Source organism: Dermacentor variabilis, chromosome 8 (genome assembly GCF_050947875.1).
Source record: "Dermacentor variabilis isolate Ectoservices chromosome 8, ASM5094787v1, whole genome shotgun sequence".
Classification (NCBI taxonomy): Eukaryota; Metazoa; Arthropoda; class Arachnida; order Ixodida; family Ixodidae; genus Dermacentor; species Dermacentor variabilis.
In genome coordinates, this window is record NC_134575.1 from 97,794,783 (window position 1) to 97,804,278 (window position 9,496).

General features: G+C 47.4%; 1 protein-coding gene across 4 annotated transcripts in view; it reads right to left on the reverse strand.

The window, feature by feature from the left end:
* The window catches only part of LOC142590437 (uncharacterized), a 162,148-nt gene extending 157,150 nt beyond the window's left edge, over positions 1-4,998 (reverse strand). The window contains exons 1-2 of one of the 4 annotated variants that reach the window (XR_012830126.1): positions 4,438-4,615; positions 3,822-3,929 (exon numbers count right to left, since the gene is read on the reverse strand). Coding sequence is in view for 1 of the 4 variants with exons in the window: in XM_075702545.1 (XP_075558660.1) it covers positions 4,438-4,513 (76 nt within the window). In the remaining 3 variants the exon portion in view is untranslated. Of the gene's footprint in view, positions 1-3,821; positions 3,930-4,437 lie in introns of all 4 variants that reach the window. The other 3 variants (XR_012830124.1, XR_012830128.1, XM_075702545.1) reach the window with 3 other exon arrangements.
* Between the last annotated feature and the right edge of the window lie 4,498 nt (positions 4,999-9,496).

Sequence of the window (9,496 nt, forward strand, 5' to 3'; positions counted from 1 at the left end):
GATTCTTAAAGCTAAGCTTTCTTTGCATGTTCCTTCGAATTTTTTACTGCCTTACTTTTTACTGCCTTACAAGCCACTTCGAGCAGTGGCTGAAAGTGTGCATGTACATGGCAGGAGCGACGTAGAGAGGAAAGGTGACGCAAGAGGTTCGTTTCAAGTTTTACATTGTGCCGCATTTGCACAACACCCTCTGGGTCATCACCAGATAAGCCTCCTGACAGCTTTAGTTATCCGTGAGCTCCCCCCCCCCCCCCCCCAAAATCATTGCAGAAACTGCAGCGGTTTTTACTCTTCTATTAACGCGCGAGTCCCGAGGGGAGATAGACAGAATGCAGAGGATGGGTAGAACCTATGCAGTTGGGAAACAAGTGAATAACAGCCTTGCCCCTCTTCACTCCCAGTTTCCATACAGAGGGGGGAGAGGAAGGCGGGAGAGGGAAAAAGTGACAAAAGAAAAGCAAAAACGACAGCCCTTGCTCGCAAGCTAAAGGTACAATACTTTAAATTTCTGCTATTTCGGAAATATAAACACCATGCACATTTGCCAAGTGGACAAATGGTGCGGGGTGCGTACACGCCAAGCTTCATTACGTCACCATAGGGTCTAGGCGACAAAACAGAAGCAGCAGCATGTGAAATCGACCCTTCTGTGCTCATGGCGGTAGCTTTGCGGCTACGGTCAAGGTCGCAGGTTCAATCCCGACTGCAGCAGCTGCATTTCGACCAGAGTGAAATGCAAAAACGCTTCTGCCTTTAGATATAAGTGCTCGTTAAAGTGACTCTGAAACAATTTTCACGATTTTGTAGAAATGTGCTGAGTTGTTAGAGTTGGCACTCGTGATAATTGGGTGACAAAAAGTGTGTAATTTACTATAACCTTTTAAATATGTTCAACACACGACACTTTGCCATGCGCTTATGTGTTGTAGCTCATTCTGAGCGTGATTGTACTTCACTACCAATCGCAGCACGCCACGCCTCTTGAGTTTTCAGCCTCCCCTGATCAAGTGACTTGAGGTGACCACATGGTGCCACTAGGGCGAGCTGTCCGATTCACTGCTCAGGGCGCATTATCGATACTTTTCCCAACTTTACGGTGAACAAATGTGGTTTGTAATAGTTGAAATGTAAGTTAATTTGTTTCTATGAAAAAAAAAGTACCAGAAAGAGAATGCACAAGGACAATTTATCGCTACACTTAAGCACTTCCGGCATACAATAAATGTTGTCTGCTTGTGTTACAACATGCTCCATTATGACATGAGCTGCGCGGTCGGTGTTGCTCTGAATCTGTAATTTCGCGAGCAATACAGTTCACCCTTGCATTGTGGGCTGCAAACGTAGCAATTGGCAACATGTCAAGCTGCAATATCATGCTCCTCGGCAAGGCAAACATGTGAGCGAAGTGGCTGCACCAGCACCATCGGCACCAGCATCTGTGCATTTGCGGCCATCACGTCACGCTGAAGGATTACCCTATACCACAACAGTGTCTCGTATGTGCGACATTTCAAGTAAACCCAAGCACAAGCGGACTGGGCCTGGGCGTTTTATTGGACGAGTGGAAGCACAAATGTGAACGCCCTGCATGGTGCAGCCACTTGGTAGCAGAGTGCTCAACCACAGAACTAATATAGCAGTAACCAAGTGCATTGTATTTTCCTGCCGGTGTAAATTTTTGATAGGAACTTAGCCATGAACATGTTTTTCTAAATGTTTAAAAATTTTTAAGCTTGGTTACAGCAATATTAGCTCTTCGTTTCGCTGGTTAAGCTCTGCACCACCAGGTGCTCGGACCATGTAGACCGATCAGGCCGCTCACATACGTCTAGGCTAAAACTCCATTACAGCAATAGTAGTATGGGGAGGGGCTTTAGTTTAGGACTCCACCCACCCATCGAAGCATCCAGCTCACCCGTGGTTACCAGAATATCGGACACACTTGGTGCTGCTACAGAATGCTCACAACGTACACTGCTTCGATAGCTCGCGTTTGGAACCGACTGCCAGGCGGCTGGTAGAGAGGTTGTAGAGGTTTCGCACACTGGCTCCAAGACAACCAGAAGTAGACAACACGACGTCCCATCATGAGGCAAAGCCAGTCAAGGTGGAGCTAAAGCCCGATCACTCGGCAAATGAGTTTAGGAGAAAATGTATGGCTATGGAGGAGGGTAACTCGCAATTGTCTGTAGCTCTCTTAATATGAGATGCTTCACACAAATTGTGGTACGAACGTTTACTGTACCCTGTGTGTCTACAAAACCTGTTTGAACCATTCAAAAAAAATTAAACTGTGTTTTTACAAGCCAACACTGCCATTTGATTACAAGGCACACTGTAGTGGGAGAACACCTGGGGTTCTTCAACATGCACCTAAAACATGGGAATTCTCAAATTTTGATCCCATCAAAATGTAGCCAGGATTCAATCCCATGACCTCCATGTGCAGCAGCCCAACATCATAGCCGCTAAGCAACCACAGCGGGTCCTGAACTGTTTCAGCGACCCTTTAAAGAACACAAAGGTGTCAAAATCCGTAGTCTGCCACTATGGCATGCTTCATAATCTGATTGTAGTGTTGACACATACAGCCCCATAATTATATTTATGTTTAACACATCTGGCCATGAGAGGGAATGACAACACTCAACCCTCTTGTAAGTCATGAACAGTGACGTACAACTCAAGAAATGGGTTCCTGTACTAATGGAGGTGTGACCAAACTTTATCAAAGGTGTGCAATGTTAGCAAGCAAGAGTGCAAGCCCTAAACCCTTGTTAGTAAGATTGCTGGCAAATTAGAGCATGAACTTGTGTGAAGAAAATGTGCAGGGACCATAGATGATAACTGTCAATGTAAATGAATAGCCTAAAGGAATGAAAGGGTGAACAAACAAAAGAACAAGCAAATGAGAGAACAAGGAAAAGCGAACGAATGTTTTCCTAGCAGAGTCCGACCACCAACAATTACAGATCTCCAAGAACGAAAATGGTCGAAAGAGCCAAAGAAATTCCCTTCAAAAGATTTCATCGCAGCCACACGTCCATGTCATAATGAAATGCAGAGTACATCACACTGCTACACATAAACCCCAGAGCAAGTGGCAAAGTTTAAATAATATACCACTGTAAGAGCAATATACGAACAGTTGCTGATCACAACTCAGACAAACACCGAGACATCTAAGCATACCTGCAGGCTTGCAGAGCTATTTCTGATGCTGAAACAACTTAAGCGATTGTTTCAGGCGACTGGCATTTCCTATGTAGGAGACCTAATCTATTCTAACACTTTCACCACCACTCACTGACATCGCTTGTGGCGCAGCAACTGCATTGTACAGATAGACACAGTCTTATGACAATGAGTCAGACACTGAGCATGCAACTGGCAAGTGATAGTGCAACTGACACAAAAGACGTCTAAAAGCAACAGTATTCCCACAAGGAAATTACTCACAGCTGTGGACGTTCAGTCACAGTTCGCAACATAATTATATCTGTATGATTCATTGTCTCGGGACGGCTCTACACAAATTTTCTGGATTCTTCAAACATTTCTTTTGTGATGGCATCAGGCACAGAACTATAAGAGTACTGGCCTAGACAATTTTATATTCGCATTTAATGCATTGTGGGAACTTCCAACAGATACCTGGTCGGCCTTACTGGTCCACATCTGAATATGCCTTGCCACCTGTATAGCACAACAGTGATAGGGTGTCACGCATCACTCAAACGACATTTAATTCAGTCTTCCTTTACTGGAGTAGCTCAAGTATTAGAAGCCTCAGAATTCCTTGCGCAAATGGATGTACATACCTGATTCTGGACTGAGCCAACCAGCAGCAATCAGCACTTGCAGCTAATTGTTGTCAACGGTGCAGAGATGGGCTATATTTTGACAAGCACAACTAAGATGAGCAGAAGCTGTAACGACAGCAGTAGCACAGTAAAACAAATTAGACAAATGACGGTACAACCATCCAGGGATATGTGCCTTGAGCACTTCACCGCGTAACTGTCGCAAAGTGAAAACAAAATAAAGAAGAATGTGCTCCTCGCGCAACAAGGAAAAATGTTCTTTTAGCTGTAAACTCTCGAATGTGTAGCGTTCGTCCGGGTAGCTCGTAATAGATGTCCTAAATACAGCAGACAAAATTAAGGCAGACAGACTACCTGTGTAATATACCGTATTTGTGTTATGACAATGTCGACCATTGATGCAAAGTTGCGCGCACGACATATTGTTACAATGCGGGAGACGTCTATTTAGAAGGCTCGGCACTAAAGCACTGGATGGAGCGAGGCCGCTACAGCAAAAACAAAGTCCTCTTCACCCGCTCCTTTTCTTCTTTGTGTGTACAAGTGTGCCGCTACAACATGAACAAAAAAAGCAACGGACGTAGGTATTGAGCTGATTCGTGCACTCGTTTACCTTTGGAGGTGGCCGTGAGCGACAGCAGCAGGGAAGTTTGTGCCCGCTCACCACATGCGTAAACACAGCATGACATCGTGTAGTGACAACGGGTAGTGGGTCGCACGACCTACCGATCTCCAGACTTACACAGATCTCCCTGCTCCAGCACGCCTGCTCCAGCACGCCCTTTTGCCGCTAGGGACAGAACGCAGCAGAACGTACGAGCAGAGTAGCGCTAGCCAATGCCTCCTTTACTAGATGCCTGCCGCGTGAGCCGAGAAGCTGGTTCCTGCCCCTTTCCTCTTTACTCTTCCCCACCCGGGTTAACCCGGGTCGGCTGCGAGCGCTGGCTGCGGTGGCCGCTGCAAACCTAAATCACGTAGCCATGCCTCCGAGATTTTAGCGGCGTCTGATGCGATCCCGGAGGCACAGGACCCACAGTCTCTGGTCAAGCCATTGGTCGAGCGCGCGCCAGCCTAGTAATCGTCACTTCCTCCGCAACAGGAAGTGGGTCGGCTGCGAGCGCCGTCTCTCCGCGACTACCCTGAACTACGGGAACCTCCGCTCAACTCTATGTCCAATAGGAAGACTAGCGACGCGGCAGGCATCTAGTAAAGAAGGCATTGCGCTAGCTATAACCTGTTCGCTGTCGTCTGCTTCTGTGATCTGTTCAGCGCTCGCGTTGCCACTTCGACAGGCACAATGCGCTTGTATTGGCGGTAAATGAATAAATTCACAAATTTACAAAATAAAACAGATATTTGCGAATGCTTTGCGCTTGAATAGTGAAACTAGAAGAGGAGGAGCGGTGCAAGAAATGTAAACAACGAGCGCAAGTGACAACTGCAATCCTATTGGCGGCGAGGAGTTACGGAGTCGCCATCTATCGGAAGCGCCTTGCTGGCGTAGTATGAGGGATCACGCGGCGCGCTCCTCATAGGTTTTGCTGTCAGCACTCACTGAAAACACCACGCGCGAGCTCTCCCGGTAAGTACTTTCGAAACGAGAGAAGTTGTTTACTGTCTAAATAATAATCTTGGGCAAACTGAAAGCACACAATCGTTTACAGACGCTATCTCTTTACCTAATACGTACAGTGAACGCCACTGCGCGCGGTCGCCGCGATGGAGTCTCCCGAACCGGCTTCTTGCATGATAGGTAGGTAAACGCTGTGAGCAAACTATGTGAAATATGTTCTTATAGTGTTTGTATAACTAAATGGAGCGTAATAGAAAGAAGCCTCAATGCAGCGATCGCGCAGATTCGCAGCGACCGACTGCGCGTCTGCATGTAAGCTTGTCTGCGTACTGTTTCGCTTTCTCCGCGCGCGCGTTCTCGCGCCGTGCCATGAGCTTTAGGCCGCAGAATATGAGCATTTGATAGTATACAAGCAACCATTGTTGCGTGGCAGCTATCAGAGCTGTTCAAAAATAACTTTATTGTAGAGACTTCGACGCCTACAGGGACTATGATGTGCCGTCACGACGATTCAATCTTTTTTTTTTCTTCTAAATTCATTGACTTTTCAATATTATTTTTCGAGTTGCGTCGCACTGTATGTTTATCGGTGTTCTCAGCGTGCAATTTCCCGCTGCTCCTTTTTTGTAATCCAGTGCATTAATTCATAACACAAACAAGACCATATGCCATACTTTTTTAAAATGTGCTTCTTACCGCTGCCTTTCCACTCCACTGAACTTGCCAGTATCTGTAGCATCGACAAGTTGATAAACCAAACCGTCATAACATTAGTCGTGCAGCAGACTCGGGCGAGCGTCTCAGTGCGCGTTTTCAGAACATCGCAGACCGGGCGCCGTAGCAGAAATCTTCCTCGCGTCTGTGCTTGCTGCATACACGAGTTCTAGCCGATGACTGTTTGCCGGTTTTATGTTTCGCGAGCCAAGCTTCACGCAGCTTCTTGTCCTGCGGCTACGTGTGAATAAGGCTGACACCGGCCTCCGTTACGTGCGTCCGGCCCTGCGGCACCGAGCAGTAGCCTACCATGTTGCGCGCCTTCAAAGGCAGCCACTACCTATTGTAGTGCTTTCAAGCGTTGTAAAGGAGACACTCGAAGCGAGAAAATTTCGCCACTAAATGAGGACCGCAGCGTACGAGGGAATTCAAACTTGTTTTCAGCTCGCTTCGGCGCTCCCGAAGCAGCCGACGCGGCCGCTATGTCCACGTGATCCCTCCTAGCACGTCACGCCGACGGTGGCGCCAGCTTTTCCAGTGGTGGTGCTCGAGGCCAATAGGGGGTATGCCCTGAGCTCGATCCGCGAGGCTAGGGTCACCCTAGCGAGGCGGCGACAGTGTCGCTGGGGCAGCCGCGCCATGTTGACGGTCGGGGAGCATCGAAAGAAATGGCAGCGGTCTTATTCGCGCGATCATCTGATCCCTATCTTTTGGCCTGCCATTCGCCTTGTTTTCTTATCCAGTCGCTGATAAGCAGGACGCTTCAGTGTCTCGTGCGCAGTGCTGTTCTACGTCTACGTACAATGTTTGCGTATCCGGACAGACTACGCTCCGGCGTGGCCGTGCGTCAACTGAGCTTCGATGTCGCTGTGAACCGTGCTATGTTCGGATGCATTAGTCACACAAGAAAGAAACTCGGTGATAGGAATACGTTCTGATTGGGTTCCTCTCGACACGTGGTTATTTCTCTTCTTAACTGCAACCTTAATGTAAAAGATCACAGCAGCTATGTGCGAGCACGCCTTTGCCAGGCCTGCCTTGCAGGCGCAGTACGTGTGCCGCCAGCACCTCGCCGTTTTCTTTTGCGAAAAGCCATGGTGCGAGTGGCTTTTCATCGAATGACTGTGATTGACAAACCTGGGAGGGCAAAAAAAAAAAGACTTTTGGCAAGACCAGAATAATTGACGTAACATAAAAATTACGAAGGCTGTGTAAAATCAGTGTTTGGTTCTCAGGGGGGCGGGGTCTTATTTTTTTTTTCATTGAAGCAAATTTAACGCTATCCTTTGACGACGCAAGTGGACAACGCGGAGTAAATTTCGTAATGAAGGTGATCATGTTACGCGAGCACTTTGACGCGCGGCTGCTGCACCCAGCCGCTCGCCAGATCATTGTGGCCTCCCATCGACTTGTAGGCTTTCGATTGCTTGCGGGTCGCGGAGCTCGTTGCATACGCAGTGTAATCCTTGATGTCTGCGACGTCCACGCGAGGCAGTAGTCCGACATCGCGCCGAAGCTGATGATCTTTGAGTTCGAGCTGGTCCACACAGTCGCACCAGCGCACTTCGTTTTCATAACGCGATTTTTCTGGTTCACTCAACCCACGCACGTACGTGCTTAGGCCCATCGTTGACCTAAGACGTACTACTCGATAGCCAAGTCAGAAAGGCACATTTAAAAGGTCGTTTGACGGTTCGTGCGTATCGGTGGGCCACTTGGCGACGCAGGCCTGCTCGCGTAGGCAGCGCGAACTTGCGACCGCAGTTATGGCGGCCTCCGCGGATGCCGCTAGCGCTCCTAGCGGATGACGTCATGTGCATCGACAACATAAATTTCCCTTTCCTTGCCTCCGTAAGAGACTGGAAAAATTGTTTTAAAAGAGTCATAGGATAATCTAGCTTTTTTGCGTCGATTACTAATAGCCTAATGTCGTAGATGACATTAGGATTTACTGATGTGTGCCGTAGCGAAAGGCAGATGATCTGGTAAAAGTATAGTAAATGTATATTCACGAATAAGTCCTCCGCCCCGTATGTGCAATAGGTTGATCGATTCTGTTTCAAGGAAAGGTGAGCATATCTTGTTTTTATCGTCGTTGGATGTCTAGTTCAGTAGAAAGCTTGCAAAAGCGATTTAAGTGCTTTAATATACGTGCTGCTCTACAGGCCTTAAAAAAATCGTGTCACGGAACTCTTTTCAAACTGTAAAGCTAGCTTTTCTGCGTAGTACGGCGGTAGCATAATGGTGGTGCTTAAGATACGTACGCAGTGAAGCTGTGTGCGTAATTCACTTTTTGAACTCGCGACGCATTCACGGACAACTTTTAAGAGTTAAAATGAGTGCATGGTAATCGTTCTGTCGTCGAACATACGGTTGTTTCAAGTTTCTAAAGAGTGCAGAAACAAGTTTTACAACTTATACAATGAAACTGTTGTGTAAATTACGAACTCTATAAGCAATGTGATTTATAATAATCTGCTTGAAAAAGGCAATAGGAGCGGCTATTTAACGCTATTTTAGAGAGGAGCGGACTACACGCCTCGACATTTTTTAGGTTCGGGCAGTCAACTTTTGGTGCCAAGTGACCGATCAAAGCCTTGTAGCATCAGTGTCACTGTGTTAGCAAAAATCATCAACTAGACAAGCAAATGTAAAAGTTAGCACAGCGAAACGCAAACGCCCTCCGCTCCTAGAGACGGAAGAATAGTGTGATGTACCGCAAGACACCCTAGACGAAATTCTGCGCCTCACGCGAGAAAACCTACAAAGTATTCATACCCTAGCGAATCGTGTAGAGGTTGTCGAAAACAAAGTCGCCATAAAAAATTAAAGACAAAGCTAGTCAGCCACAACAAATGGACACGACTACGCACCCTTCGGCGGCAATAAATTCCTCCCAAAACCATCATGGCTAACACGACACGGGATACTTTAGAAATTTGGCAGTGGAATTGCGCTAGCCACGCGAAACGCAAATCCTCGCTGCAACAGTACCTCAGAATTCAACGCCAAAGGCCGCACGTAATACTATTACAGGAAACCCTATGCGAAACCCTTACGCTCTCAGCTGTACTGCACCGTCTCAAAAAGAGGAGGGGACACCAGGAGAGGCATCGCCACGCTCGTTAGTAGAAAATTCGCGGGCATCGTTCACGAGGTCCTACCGAAAAACAGTCGCATCGAGGCGATCCTAATCGAGCTCGTACCTAACCGATTCTTAAAACAAAGTTTTTTTGTACTAAACGTCTACAGTTCCCCCACGCACTACAACCAATCCTTCCATGCGATCCTTACTAAAGCCACGTCATTGGCACGAAACTCATCGGTCATTATCGCAGGGGACTTCAACGGCCCCCACCCGTCGTGGGGTTACCCCACAATCAAG